Consider the following 16,036-nt stretch of genomic DNA (forward strand, 5'->3'; position numbering starts at 1 on the left):
CTATGTTGTCTAGATACTCGACTGGCTATGTTGTCTAGATAGATACTCGACTGGCTATGTTGTCTAGATAGATACTCGACTGGCTATGTTGTCTAGATACTCGACTGGCTATGTTGTCTAGATACTCGACTGGCTATGTTGTCTGGATAGATACTCGACTGGCTATGTTGTCTAGATAGATACTCGACTGGCTATGTTGTCTAGATACTCGACTGGCTATGTTGTCTAGATACTCGACTGGCTATGTTGTCTAGATACTCGACTGGCTATGTTGTCTAGATACTCGACTAGCTATGTTGTCTAGATACTCGACTAGCTATGTTGACCAGATACTCGACTAGCTATGTTGTCTAGGTAGATACTCGACTGGCTATGTTGTCTAGATACTCGACTAGCTATGTTGACCAGATACTCGACTAGCTATGTTGTCTAGATAGATACTCGACTGGCTATGTTGTCTAGATACTCGACTGGCCATGTTGTCTAGATAGATACTCAACTGGCTATGTTGTCTAGATAGATACTCGACTGGCTATGATGTCTAGAAAGATACTCGACTGGCTGTGTTGTCTAGATAGATACTCAACTGGCTATGTTGTCTAGGTAGATACTCGACTGGCTATGTTGTCTAGATACTCTACTGGCTATGTTGTCTACATAGATACTCGACTGGCTATGTTGTCTAGATAGATACTCGACTGGTTGTGTTGTCTAGATACTCGACTGGCCATGTTGTCTAGATAGATACTCGACTGGCCATGTTGTCTAGATAGATACTCGACTGGCTATGTTGTCTAGATAGATACTCCACTGGCTTTGTTGTCTAGATACTCAACTGGCTATGTTGTTTAGATGGATACTCGACTGGCTATGTTGTCTAGATAGATACTCGACTGGCTATGTTGTCTAGATAGATACTCCACTGGCTATGTTGTCTAGATAGATACTCGACTGGCTATGTTGTCTAGATGGATACTCGACTGGCTATGTTGTCTAGATAGATACTCGACTGGCTATGTTGTCTAGATACTCGACTGGCTATGTTGTCTAGATACTCAACTGGCTATGTTGTCTAGATAGATACTCGACTGGCTATGTTGTCTAGATAGATACTCGACTGGCTATGTTGTCTAGATAGATACTCGACTGGCTATGTTTTCTAGATAGATACTCGACTGGCTATGTTGTCTAGATACTCAACTGGCTATGTTGTCTAGATAGATACTCGACAGGCTATGTTGTCTAGATAGATACTCGATTGGCTAAATTAATAATGTTGTCTAGATAGATACTCGACTGGCTATGTTGTCTAGATACTCAACTGGCTATGTTGTCTAGATAGATACTCCACTGGCTATGTTGTCTAGATAGATACTCCATTGGCTATGTTGTCTAGATAGATACTCCATTGGCTTTGATGTCTAGATAGATACTAGACTGGCTTTGATGTCTAGATAGATACTCGACTGGCTATGTTGTCTAGATACTCGACTGGCTATGTTGTCTAGATAGATACTCGACTGGCTATGTTGTCTGGATAGATACTCAACTGGCTATGTTGTCTAGATAGATACGCGACTGGCTGTGTCGTCTAGATACTCGACTGGCTATGTTGTCTAGATAGATACTCGTGTCTGTCCTTCATCTGTCAGTCGTTGTCATTGCCTGTTTGCCATTTGTCAGTTTTCAGTTCAAGAAGTTCTTGTATGAATTTTTCTCAAATTTCAGATGTAAGTCCCTTAGAGGTGTTAATGGTCGATAGTCAAAATGGCACACATGTGGCCATCTAGGATTTTGACCTTTGAAGTTTATCGCAATTTCACAAAAAGTACAGCTTTAACCTTTCCCTATATAGGTTCCTCTTTGACTCTAGACAGCTGTGCATGTCAAATTTTAGAACTAAACATAAGAACAAAAGTACGTAGACAGTTTCGTCAATATATCGGGTGATTGGAGAGACAGCTAGAGAAAAGGTCTCTTAGAACAAAAAAAGAACAATAAATGAACATCTCCATAAGTCTTGGACCTTTTATGTTCTAGACAATGGAATGAAACACAATAAACTATGCCATTTCATAATTGATTGACAAAAGATTTTATTCAGTATCAACTATTGTCAATTTGTTGTCAACTGATCATTTTCCCTTTGTTGTCATCAACAGGACTGCGGATGGACTGGTCGAATTGTGGGGAGATATTGGCGGTAGGAGGTTTCATTCGTCTACCAAATCTACAATGCAGGAATGAGCTACATTTTTACTCCAGGGATGGACGTCTTCTTCATTGGATCTCAATTCCATCTCAGGTAGGTCATCGCTCCATACCTTTAGTCATCGCTCCATACCTTTAGTCATCGCTCCATACCTTTAGTCATCAGTCCATACCTTTAGTCATCGCTCCATACCTTTAGTCATTAGTCCATACCTTTAGTTATCAGTCCATACCTTTAGTTATCAGTTCATCAGTCCATACCTTTAGTTATCAGTCTATACCTTTAGTTATCAGGTCATCAGTCCATACCTTTAGTCATCGCTCCATACCTTTAGTTATCAGTCCATACCTTTAGTCATCAGTCCATACCTTTAGTCATCAGTCCATACCTTTAGTCATCGCTCCATACCTTTAGTTATCAGTCCATACCTTTAGTCATCGCTCCATACCTTTAGTCATCAGTCCATACCTTTAGTTATGAGGTCATCAGTCCATACCTTTAGTTATCAGGTCATCAGTCCATACCTTTAGTTATCAGTTCATCAGTCCATACCTTTAGTTATCAGTCTATACCTTTAGTTATCAGTCCATACCTTTAGTCATCGCTCCATACCTTTCGTCATCGCTCCATACCTTTAGTTATCAGTCCATACCTTTAGTCATCAGTCCATACCTTTCGTCATCGCTCCATACCTTTAGTTATCAGTCCATACCTTTAGTCATCAGTCCATACCTTTAGTCATCAGTCCATACCTTTAGTTATCAGTCCATACCTTTAGTTATCAGGTCATCAGTCCATACCTTTAGTTATCAGTCCATACCTTTAGTTATCAGTCCATACCTTTAGTCATCAGTCCATACCTTTAGTCATCAGTCCATACCTTTAGTTATCAGTCCATACCTTTAGTTATCAGTCCATACCTTTAGTCATCAGTCCATACCTTTAGTCATCAGTCCATACCTTTAGTTATCAGTCCATACCTTGAGTCATCAGTCCATACCTTTAGTCATCAGTCCATACCTTTCGTTATCAGTCCATACCTTTAGTTATCAGGTCATCAGTCCATACCTTTAGTCATCAGTCCATACCTTTAGTTATTAGTCCATACCTTCAGTTATCAGTCCATACCTTTAGTTATCAGTCCATACCTTTAGTCATCAGTCCATACCTTTAGTTATCAGGCCATCAGTCCATACCTTTAGTTATCAGTCCATACCTTCAGTCATCAGTCCATACCTTTAGTCATCAGTCCATACCTTTAGTCATCAGTCCATACCTTTAGTTATCAGTCCATACCTGTAGTCATCAGTCCATACCTTTCGTCATCGCTCCATACCTTTAGTTATCAGTCCATACCTTTAGTCATCAGTCCATACCTTTAGTCATCAGTCCATACCTTTAGTTATCAGTCCATACCTTTAGTTATCAGTCCATACCTTTAGTCATCAGTCCATACCTTTAGTCATCAGTCCATACCTTTCGTTATCAGTCCATACCTTTAGTTATCAGGTCATCAGTCCATACCTTTAGTCATCAGTCCATACCTTTAGTTATCAGTCCATACCTTTAGTTATCAGTCCATACCTTTAGTTATCAGTCCATACCTTTAGTCATCAGTCCATACCTTTAGTTATCAGGCCATCAGTCCATACCTTTAGTTATCAGTCCATACCTTCAGTCATCAGTCCATACCTTTAGTCATCGCTCCATACCTTTAGTCATCAGTCCATACCTTTAGTTATCAGTCCATACCTTTAGTCATCAGTCCATACCTTTAGTCATCAGGTCATCAGTCCATACCTTTAGTCATCAGTCCATACCTTTAGGCATCAGTCCATACCTTTAGTTATCAGGTCATCAGTCCATACCTTTAGTTATCAGGTCATCAGTCCATACCTTTAGTCATCAGTCCATACCTTTAGTTATCAGTCCATACCTTTAGTTATCAGTCCATACCTTTCGTCATCGCTCCATACCTTTAGTTATCAGTCCATACCTTTAGTTATCAGTCCATACCTTTAGTCATCAGTCCATACCTTTAGTCATCAGTCCATACCTTTAGTTATCAGTCCATACCTTTAGTTATCAGTCCATACCTTTAGTTATCAGTCCATACCTTTAGTCATCAGTCCATACCTTTAGTTATCAGTCCATACCTGTAGTCATCAGTCCATACCTTTAGTCATCAGTCCATACCTTTAGTTATCAGTCCATACCTTTAGTCATCAGTCCATACCTTTCGTTATCAGGTCATCAGTCCATACCTTTAGTCATCAGTCCATACCTTTAGTTATCAGTCCATACCTTTAGTCATCAGTCCATACCTTTCGTTATCAGGTCATCAGTCCATACCTTTAGTTATCAGGTCATCAGTCCATACCTTTAGTCATCAGTCCATACCTTTAGTTATCAGGTCATCAGTCCATACATTTAGTCATCAGGTCATCAGTCCATACCTTTAGTTATCAGGTCATCAGTCCATACCTTTAGTCATCAGGTCATCAGTCCATACCTTTAGTCATCAGGTCATCAGTCCATACCTTTAGTTATCAGTCCATACCTTTAGTCATCGCTCCATACCTTTAGTCATCAGTCCATACCTTTAGTCATCGCTCCATACCTTTAGTCATCGCTCCATACCTTTAGTCATCAGTCCATACCTTTAGTTATCAGTCCATACCTTTAGTTATCAAGTCATCAGTCCATACCTTTAGTTATCAAGTCATCAAAAGAGGTCAAAGGTTACAAAGTGGGGACTGGTAGGGGACATGTATTTTAAAGGACTGTAATAGCTAGCTGGGGCTGGTAGGGGACATGTATTGTACAGGACCGTAATATCTAGCGGGGGCCGGTAGGGGACATGTATTGTAAAGGACAATAATATCTAGTGGGGGCTGGTAGGAGACATGTATTGTAAAGGGCCGTAATAGCTATTTGGGGCCGGTAGGGGACATGTATTGTAAAGGACCGTAATAGCTAGCTGGGGCTGGTAGGGGACATGTATTGTAAAGGACCGTAATATCTAGTGGGGGCTGGTAGGGGACATGTATTGTAAAGGACCGTAATAGCTAGCGGGGGCTGGTAGGGGACATGTATTGTAAAGGACCATAATATCTAGTGGGGGCCGGTAGGGGACATGTATTGTAAAGGACCGTAATATCTAGTGGGGGGCCGGTAGGGGACATGTATTGTAAAGGACTGTAATATCTAGGGGGGGGCTGGTAGGGGACATGTATTGTAAAGGATCGTAATATCTAGGGGGGGGGGGGGGGGGGGGGGCTGGTAGGGGACATGTATTGTAAAGGACCATAATATCTAGTGGGGCCATCATTAAAAAATTCTTTGTTTGCTGTTGCCTACCCACCCCTTCTAGGAGTGGGTAGGTAGGTAGGCTTTTTTTTTTTTTTTTAAGTTGAGACATTTTATAGCATAATTTTGTGAAATATTACAAAACAACTGAAACATCATGTGGACATGTAGTGTAGTGTGTTAAAGGTACAAATTTATTTTAGTGTATATGAAGTCAAGTTTCTCCTGTCCAAGGCAGCCATCCACATACCACAAGGCATTCGTTATAGCATCAACATTTTTTCTGATCACAGCATCGGACATTGTGGCGGGAAACTTTACATCGTCTTTCGCCAAAGCATCGACAACATCATTACACATCCGATCTTTTTCTGAAAGATATTGAAAATATCAAACTGTAAATACGAATATATTAACAACAGCACCGTACACGGATGCATAATACGCCCGTCGATACACATCAGACCACAAATTGTCAAATTAAAGTACAGAATTTAATTAATAATTAAGTCGTAAATTTTAAAACAATCGGTCGACATAGAGATCCAAATCTTCAGACAAGGTACCTTCACTATATTCAAATTAAAGTCCATTTATCATTTTAATATGTGCATCTCGGTTTCTTCATAGGTTCTTATAATTATATATTAAAAAGGACCTCTCTTTACACGATACATTGTACACCCCCCACCCACCCTTCGCATGTTAAACCTTTAAACAAAGGACGAAAAAATTCTAAAACTCCGACACAGTAGATACACATTAATATTAAAGTTGATGCTTCAATATATTGATTCAAACTACTTTTTAAAAAAAATATCAGAGAACAATAATACACTGAGGTTAGTCTTTTGCATGTTTACATTTTGTAGGCTAACCTCTACCACAAAATGTGACTTACCTGTGAATTTTTGCCATGTAGCATCCTTGTGTTTCGCAAATTTCGACAATTCGGTCGCTGACGACATCAGGACACTGAAGGCGTTCCTTTTACTAGTACTAGTCGGGTTACTCTCGGATTCTGTTGTTGTGGTAGATTTGATCACTTTAAAAGTCGCATATTTAAAAGTGTTGTCGAGGTTTTGGGCTACCTCGATAGCCTCATCCATATGGGGGTGGAAGACAGTGATCGAGTTTTTTGCCGCAAGAGATAACTCAACCACATCTGTTTTCCCCGGCAGTGACGGCGAGTGTGTGCCGGTATGTAATAGCTCATCAAGCACTTCATTCCACGTGTCCCCGACACCAAACTCCATAATATAGTTGTTCTTGTTATGTTTATGCATATCTGGTTCTCCTTCATACACCAAACTACAGCACAGCGATACGTAATCATTGCTGACTGCAGCCAACTTTCGTTTTAGCGTAGCGACGTCCATGGCGGCTCCGAGCCCAAAACGTCAGCAAGGTGCTTTGCACGCTTTAACAACTCGCTATTATAAAGAGTTTGAGCGACGAAGAGTCAAAACTAAAACCGAAACGAATCCGGTAAATCCGGAATCCGGAAATGACGATTTATAAAAAAAAAATGACCGAAAAAAACGTAAAAAAATAATTCCAGCGGGACCATTTTTTTTGGGTAGGGCGGCAGCAGCAACCAATTAATTTTTTATTTTAGGCCTGGGGGCCGGTAGGGGACATGTATTGTAAAGGACCATAATATCTAGTGGGGGCCGGTAGGGGACATGTATTGTACAGGACCATAATATCTAGTGGGGGCCGGTAGGGGACATGTATTGTAAAGGACCATAATATCTAGTGGGGGCCGGTAGGGGACATGTATTGTACAGGACCATAATATCTAGTGGGGGCCGGTAGGGGACATGTATTGTAAAGGACCATAATATCTAGTGGGGGCCGGTAGGGGACATGTATTGTAAAGGACCATAATATCTAGTGGGGGCCGGTAGGGGACATGTATTGTACAGGACCATAATATCTAGTGGGGGCAGGTAGGGTACATGTATTGTAAAGGACCATAATAGCTAGTGGGGGGCTGTTAGGGGACATGTATTGTAAAGGACAATAATATCTAGTGGGGGCTGGTAGGGGACATGTATTGTAAAGGACCGTAATATCTAGTGGGGGCTGGTAGGGGACATGTATTGTAAAGGACCATAATATCTAGTGGGGGCCGGTAGGGGACATGTATTGTAAAGGACCATAATATCTAGTGGGGGCCGGTAGGGGACATGTATTGTAAAGGACCATAATAGCTAGTGGGGGGCTGGTAGGGGACATGTATTGTAAAGGACCATAATATCTAGTGGGGGCCGGTAGGGGACATGTATTGTAAAGGACCATAATATCTAGTGGGGGCTGGTAGGGGACATGTATTGTAAAGGACCGTAATATCTATTGGGGGCTGGTAGGGGACATGTATTGTAAAGGACCATAATATCTAGTGGGAGCTGGTAGGGGACATGTATTGTAAAGGACCATAATATCTAGTGGGGGCTGGTAGGGGACATGTATTGTAAAGGACCGTAATATCTAGGGGGGGCTGGTAGGGGACATGTATTGTAAAGGACCATAATATCTAGTGGGAGCTGGTAGGGGACATGTATTGTAAAGGACCATAATATCTAGTGGGGGCTGGTAGGGGACATGTATTGTAAAGGACCATAATATCTAGTGGGGGCCGGTAGGGGACATGTATTTTAAAGGACCATAATAGCTAGTGGGGGGCTGGTAGGGGACATGTATTGTAAAGGACCATAATATCTAGTGGGGGCTGGTAGGGGACATGTATTGTAAAGGACCATAATATCTAGTGGGGGCTGGTAGGGGACCATAATAACTAGTGGGGGCTGGTAGGGGACATGTATTGTAAAGGACTATAATAACTAGTGGGGGCTGGTAGGGGACATGTATTGTAAAGGACCATAATATCTAGTGGGGGCTGGTAGGGGACATGTATTGTAAAGGACCATAATATCTAGTGGGGGCTGGTAGGGGACCATAATAACTAGTGGGGGCTGGTAGGGGACATGTATTGTAAAGGACTATAATAACTAGTGGGGGCTGGTAGGGGACATGTATTGTAAAGGACCATAATAACTAGTGGGGGCTGGTAGGGGACATGTATTGTAAAGGACCGTAATATCTAGTGGGGGCTGGTAGGGGACATGTATTGTAAAGGACCGTAATTGCTAGCTGGGGCTGGTTGGGGACATGTATTGTAAAGGACCGTAATAACTAGTGGGGGCTGGTAGGGGACATGTAGTGTTTTAGTAATATATAGTTAGTGTATTTTAGTGTTTTTCTACAATAAGCCAGGCACTAATTTACAGCAGAATAACAAATGTTACTGGAATTATATGAGACCAAAATGTGCCGACTCAAAAAATTTATTGTGAAAAATTGATTAGACAATTCTGAATAGTTATGTCTGGAAGTTGCTGTGAAGGTTTGAAACTACATCTCCAAAACCCAAATATGGTTGATGTGTGTTTCTTTTGTTTAAGAACACAAAATAAAAAATGATTCCATATCCTGGTTTGTTTTCCTATTAAAGGTTGAAAATCTGTTTGCATATTTCTAAGGGTGGCCTGATGAGGTTAAGAGTTGGCTGTTCTATAAGTACAATTAAATGTTTCTGTAAACCTCTGAATTTAGGTTTCTGATTGACGATCATCAGGAAATTGTATTGATACTGGAACGCAATATGACAAATCCTAGTCAGATGTGTACTTTTAAACCCGCACTGTATGTGGGAAGCCTGTCGAAGAAATGTTTTGACAGGTTTTCAATTTGTCAAAATTTCCTATCAAAAATATTTTACAAACAAATATCGATTCTTCAGAAACATGACTGGCAAAACATTGTCATAAATTGCTATGACAGAGCTTGAATCATTTCCTGTGGAACACTCAGGTTTATCAATCGATATGTGAAAGGCATTGAAGGTTTTTTTTACGAGATATACCCTGTAGGTACTGTAGTGATTGGTGTAGGTCGTTTTTATAAGGATCTATCATTGACTTATACTAATATTACGAATCCATCAAGGTGGTGATGTCTCATCATGAAAAAAAATACAAAAAAAATAATAATGTTGATCTGATTCCACACATTTATTCTGATTTTCACAAAAATCCTCAGCAAGGTATTGAAGAATTTATTCTGATTTTCACAAAAATCCTCATTAAGGTATTGAAATATTTCATTACTCATGGTCATTCTTGTTAGATATTTGTAATGTCATAGAAATTATCAAATGAGGTGTATACGTCAGACTGTCTTGCTATTTCCTCTTAAATTGATCATTTCTGATAGGTTTGGAACTTTTTTCATGCTGGTTATACAGAGGCAATGATGCAGAATAGAGATTGATTATTTGACACATAATGTCTTGATCTGATTCATAACTTCCTCCTTGACACCCGGCCTCAAATCACCCGGACTGTCTTAAGAAAGATACCTTGAAAATTTAAATGTGTAGAGAAACTTTTAAATATCTCTTCATCATTTCTGTAAAAATTGCATCCTACCTTGAAAATTTAAATGTGTAGAGAAACTTTTAAATATCTCTTCATCATTTCTGTAAAAATTGCATCCTACCTTGAAAATTTAAATGGGTAGAGAAACTTTTAAATATCTCTTCATCATTTCTGTAAAAATTGCATCCTACCTTGAAAATTTAAATGGGTAGAGAAACTTTTAAATATCTCTTCATCATTTCTGTAAAAATTGCATCCTACCTTGAAAATTTAAATGTGTAGAGAAACTTTTAAATATCTCTTCATCATTTCTGTAAAAATTGCATCCTACCTTGAAAATTTAAATGGGTAGAGAAACTTTTAAATATCTCTTCATCATTTCTGTAAAAATTGCATCCTACCTTGAAAATTTAAATGGGTAGAGAAACTTATTATCACTTCATCAGTGAAAATTATATGCTAACTGTTGTCGGCTTAACCATCAAAACTGGCCATTTTTATAGCTTCCTGGCTTGATGATACAGTTGTTAGCTATACGATTATCTGTTTTTATATCATGTTTAAATTACCCATAATTCATTGCTGTCCTTACCTGTACTCGAGACGGGATCATTTGCTGTTTTTCTATTTCTATCAGACAGTGTTTACACTCAGATGACAGGTCAGGGCCGAAGTTTTCAGACACCATCCTCTCGGTTAGATTTCTAATTAATAAGTCCAACATTGAATCATTTCACTCGTCTGAGCCCCAGATTTCTGTTTTGCTTGATGACAATTTGTGTGAAATAACAACATTCTGACTGTTCATATATTAATCATTCTGTCGTGGAGGCTGAGATAAAAACATTCTCTATTTATTTTGATCCCAATTTATATATTTGAGAAAAATTGCTTCCGGGCAGAAATATCAAAGTCTGATATAACGAATAATACACAAAAGATTTCTACATTTTTTTTTTTTTTTTTTTTAAAGATTTGACATTCAATTTTCAGTTCATGTCTTTTTTTATGTTGTAATGTAGACATTGGACCAATGAGTTTATAAAAAATATTGAGATCTGCTGGTGTCAAATCAATCGCTTCAAAGCGATGTACAGTCAGCATCTGTATAGACGAAACGCAAACACCTTGAAATTATCTCAAAGTTAAAAACATTTGATGGCTATTATTTTATTGAACATGGTGGTGTTCATAATGTGTTAAAATGAGTTAGGAGGAGTTAGGAGTAACAACTGGGGATGTTTAGTTAGGAGTAACAACTGGGGATGTTTAGTTAGGAGTAACAACTGGGGATGTTTAGAACCTTAACAAGATCTTTGATTAAGTAGTGGGATTTTATGGATCGAATTAACTACACTTTGATTATGTCAAAGGAACTAGCTAGGAACTCATCAGCATGCGCTTACAAAGCCAGGAAATGGAAACAAAACCGTGTTTAATGACTAAAAAATCTGGGTGAAATCCCTGGTTTTTACTGAGAGGATTGACCATTTCTCCAAACAGAACTTCAGAGATAAAATGGCCTCTGGTTTTAATACTCTGCCACACTTTGGGGGGCACACAAATTCAGCAAAATTATTGATTAAAATTTATTAATTGGATGTCAAAACTTAATATCGGCAATCTAATGAGTTGTTTGGGCATATAATGATTTGGAAATATTACCGTCTGCAGCAGTTCTGAGCATGTAATTGTGTCAAGTTCCCTGGATTCAATTCTGGAAACATTTTTTTTCTTATTAATTTTTTATTGACTGTATGACAGGAAATTAATCCAATAAAAAGTTGATTTTAAAATTTAAGAGAAATATCAGATGGCCTGAAAACACCTTTTACTTCAGAATTCATTAGGCTACATTTTACTACACCACGCCTTCATCTATTAAAAAGTATTTGTAAGATTTTCGATAATGTATCAATTCATCAATTTTATAACTCACCTGGCCCAAAGGGCCACATGATATTATGCCATATGGTTCAGTATCCGTCGTCTGTCTGTCATCTGTTGTCCGGTATCCGTCATCAACTTTTCAATTCAAACAGCTTTTTCTCACTAACCATGAGTGCCAGAGTAATGATTTTTGCCTTAAAGGTTCCTTGAATGAGGTCCAACAAAGTTTGTAAAAGGAAATGGCCTTTACCCATATTCAAGGTTACAGGGGTCAAATTTGTTAAAATGTTTAAATGGTTTCTTCTCTCCAACTTATAAGAGACCTAGAGTAATGATTTTTGGCTGATAGGTTCCTTGGACGAGGCTTGACAACATTGGGTATGTTTTGACCTTTCCACATATTCAAGGTTACATGGGTCAAATTTCTCCATATCTTTTAAATAACTTCTTTTCACTAACTAAGATTTCTAGAGTCATAATATTTGACTGAAAGACTCCTTGGATGAGGCCAAACAAATTACCTTGACTCATATTCCAGGTCATAAGGGTCAAAACCTTTAAAATGACTTCTTCTGGTTAACCAAAAGGCCAAGAATCATGATATTTGGCTGGTAGATTCCTATAATAGATCCCCACAAATTACTTGGAACCAAATATTTAAGGTCAAAGATGTCATTCTAAAGGACATGTTCTGATTACCTAAAATTCACAAAAGGCAGAGAATCATCAAACAAGTGAGCAACACAGGCCCATTGGGCCTCTTGTTCATACACTCCAGAACAGGGAATTTAGGCTTGATTCAAATAGATTTAAATAAAAACATTTTGAAAACAATAAACTGACATCTCTGACTACCTTTTCTGGCTGACCTGCCTGAAGTGTGGCTTCCATCCTTTATTCATTCAGTGTCAACTTTTCTATTTTTCTTCTCAATAACCAAGAGGCCAAGAGACTTGATATTGGGTCTATAGCATGCTGAGGTGAATGGCCAACTAAGTTTGTTCAAATGCATGACCTTGACCTACATTCAAAGTCACAGGGGTCAAATACTGTAATTTCCTCTGTATTGCCAACAGACTAAATGCCTTCTGTGGGCTATCTAATTAAGTGGTCTATCAGACAAAATGTTTTCCAAAAAACGTAAAAAGTGCGGGCTATAAAATGTTTGTCAAATCCAAGTAAACTTTTTGTTTCCATGGTGTCCTATCAGGCGCTAACATTGCTGTTTACGTCCGAAATATAAATGGTACATTTACCTGTATGTGGACATGTCAAGTCAAAACCACTCACAAGTACATCTTCATAGATGGAAGGGTTTTTAATTTTGGTGTTTTACAAAAATTGAAATTCATGACATTGGAGTCAAACATTTCCCCGGGGAGGGGGTAAAATTTATTTTTATGATAGTTTATATATATATAAGTAGTATTAATGGTATTAAAATGTTATAAGAAAATGTCCCTTTATATCTTTGGGGTGTTTGTATTATCCATTATACGTCATTTTTTAATCATATTTTACATGACATTGCACACTTTGATGAACGTCAGATGACTCTTTAACGCCCTTGGGCCTCTTGTTGTATGAAGAGATTTTAGGGCAGCATATAAGCTTTACGGAAATAGAAATTGTTTTGAAGTAAATAGGATTTTGTGGAATATCTGTTCCCGTCTGTTGTTACTATAATAAAAAATATATACATGTAGTCTTTTTGTTGCAAAAAAATCGATTTTTGGTTGCCATGGCAACTGGATAACTAATTTTCCGCCCAAACAGAATTACTTTGAGAAGATGTAAAAACAAGGTGTCCACTTTGAATCCTCTTTGGTTTTGATGTATGGGTTTTCCTGTACATACAACACTGATAAATCTCCCGTCAGCTTCCTGAAAGTATTATCGTGGAGAAGAAAAAATTGTGATTTTCTGTTCACCATTTACAGTGCTGTGTAATAAGAGCTGACAGCTCTGGTCTCTGGAGCATGTTTAGTTGGCAACTAATCCTTCACAACAGCGGAAAACATAACGTTGGGCCATCGCCAATGTATTGCTAGTTGTTAAACAATAAGTGAGGTAAAAGGTCAAGGTCATTGGTTGTTAAATAGGAAGTGAGGTAAAAGGTCAAGGTCATTGGTTGTTAAACAGGAAGTGAGGTAAAAGGACAAGGTCATTGGTTGTTAAACAGGAAGTGAGGTAAAAGGACAAGGTCATTGGTTGTTAAACAGTAAGTGAGGTAAACGGTCAAGGTCATTGGTTACAGAGGTCAATACAATGTGTACAGTACATTAATAGTGGCATGGATACAGAATCACACCATTTGGGTTTTTTGGAGCAATTGGCCCCAAAACTGTGTAAGATTGCTGCTTGAACCATAGTAGTACAGTTTTAAAATTGATAATTAATGCCTTTTGCCATAAAGGGTTGATTACTTTTGATTACTTTTGGATACACTTCCTGAAAGAGACAGGCCATAAAACCAAATGGCAGTTGCTTAGTGTATATAGATTAAGTGATTTACATATATATATTACTAAAAATGATATATATATTGTTGTAACTAAATTTTCTTTTTTTAGGTCACCTGAGACGAAGTCTCAAGTGACCTATTCTAATCGCCTTTTGTCCGTCGTCGTGCGTCGTGTGTCCGTAAACTTTTTACATTTTTGACTTCTTCTCCAAAACCACTGAACAAAATTCAATGAAATTTGGCAGAAAGTTTCTATGGCTGAAGGTCAACCAAAATTGTGAATTATATGGTCCCCACCCCCCAGGGGCCTGAGGGGTGGGGCCAAAAAGGGTCAAATTGACTAAAACTTCAAAAATCTTCTTCTCTACTCTCAGATATGGTGGAGTCAAACACTCTTTATAGATGAAAGGGTCTTGTGGTGCTTTACCAAAATTGTGAATTGCATGACCCTGGGGTCTCACGTTTGCCCCTGGGGAGGGGGTAAACTTTACTATAGTTTATATAGAGAAATCACATTTTTGACTATTATTTATTCGATTTGTATTGGAAATTTTTCTTATCTGGTTAATATTATCAGTGTTGGATAACTGTTTGATAATATGCATATGTTGGCCCTGACTGACCCCCAGGGGCTGATGGGCGGGGCTAAAAAGTATCAAATTGACTGAAATTTCAAAAATCTTCTTATCTACTCTCTTATTTGGTAGAATCAAAAACTATACATAGATGGAAGGTCCTTATGGTGCTTTACCAAAATTGTGAATTTTATTACCCTGGGGTTTCATGTTTGCCCCCTGGGGAGGGGGTTAACTTTACTATAGTTTATATAGCGAAATCACATTTTTGACTTTTTAGCCCACCATCATCAGATGGTGGGCTATTCAAATCGCCCTGCGTCCGTGGTCCGTGGTCCGTCCGTCCGTCCCTCCGTCCCTCCGTCCCTCCGTCCGTAAACAATTCTTGTTATCGCTATTTCTGAGAAAGTACTGAAGGGATCTTTCTCAAATTTCATATGAAGGTTCCCCTTGGTGCCTAGTTATGCATATTGGGTTTTGAGACCAATCAGATAACAACATGGCCGACAGGCAGCCATCTTGGATTTTGACAATTGAAGTTTGTTATCGCTATTTCTGAGAAAGTACTTCAGGGATCTTTCTCAAATTTCATATGTAGGTTCCCCTTGGTGCCTTGTTATGCATATTGCGTTTTGAGACCAATCTGAAAACAACATGGCCGACAGGCAGCCATCTTGGATTTTGACAATTGAAGTTTGTTATCGCTATTTCTGAGAAAGTACAGAAGGGATCTTTCTCAAATTTCTTATGAAGGTTCCCCTAGGTGCTTAGTTATGCATATTGCGTTTTGAGACCAATCGGATAACAACATGGCCGACAGGCAGCCATCTTGGATTTTGACAATTGAAGTTTGTTATCGCTATTTCTGAGAAAGTACTTTAGGGATCTTTCTCAAATTTCATATGTAGGTTCCCCTTGGTGCCTTGTTATGCATATTGCGTTTTGAGACCAATCTGAAAACAACATGGCCGACAGGCAGCCATCTTGGATTTTGACAATTGAAGTTTGTTATCGCTATTTCTGAGAAAGTACTGAAGGGATCTTTCTCAAATTTCTTATGAAGGTTCCCCTAGGTGCCTAGTTATGCATATTGCGTTTTGAGACCAATCGGATAACAACATGGCCGACAGGTAGCCATCTTGGA

The 16,036-nt window shown here is 38.7% G+C and overlaps 1 protein-coding gene across 1 annotated transcript in view; it reads left to right on the top strand.

Moving 5' to 3' along the window:
- LOC117326790 (tubby-related protein 4-like) overlaps positions 1–16,036 on the top strand; it is a 205,217-nt gene that overhangs the window by 136,644 nt on the left and 52,537 nt on the right. Inside the window, exon 7 of the mRNA XM_033883515.1 lies at positions 2,163–2,305. Within this exon, the coding sequence (XP_033739406.1) occupies positions 2,163–2,305 (143 nt within the window). The remainder of the gene's footprint in view (positions 1–2,162; positions 2,306–16,036) is intronic.

Source organism: Pecten maximus, chromosome 5 (genome assembly GCF_902652985.1).
Source record: "Pecten maximus chromosome 5, xPecMax1.1, whole genome shotgun sequence".
Classification (NCBI taxonomy): domain Eukaryota; kingdom Metazoa; phylum Mollusca; class Bivalvia; order Pectinida; family Pectinidae; genus Pecten; species Pecten maximus.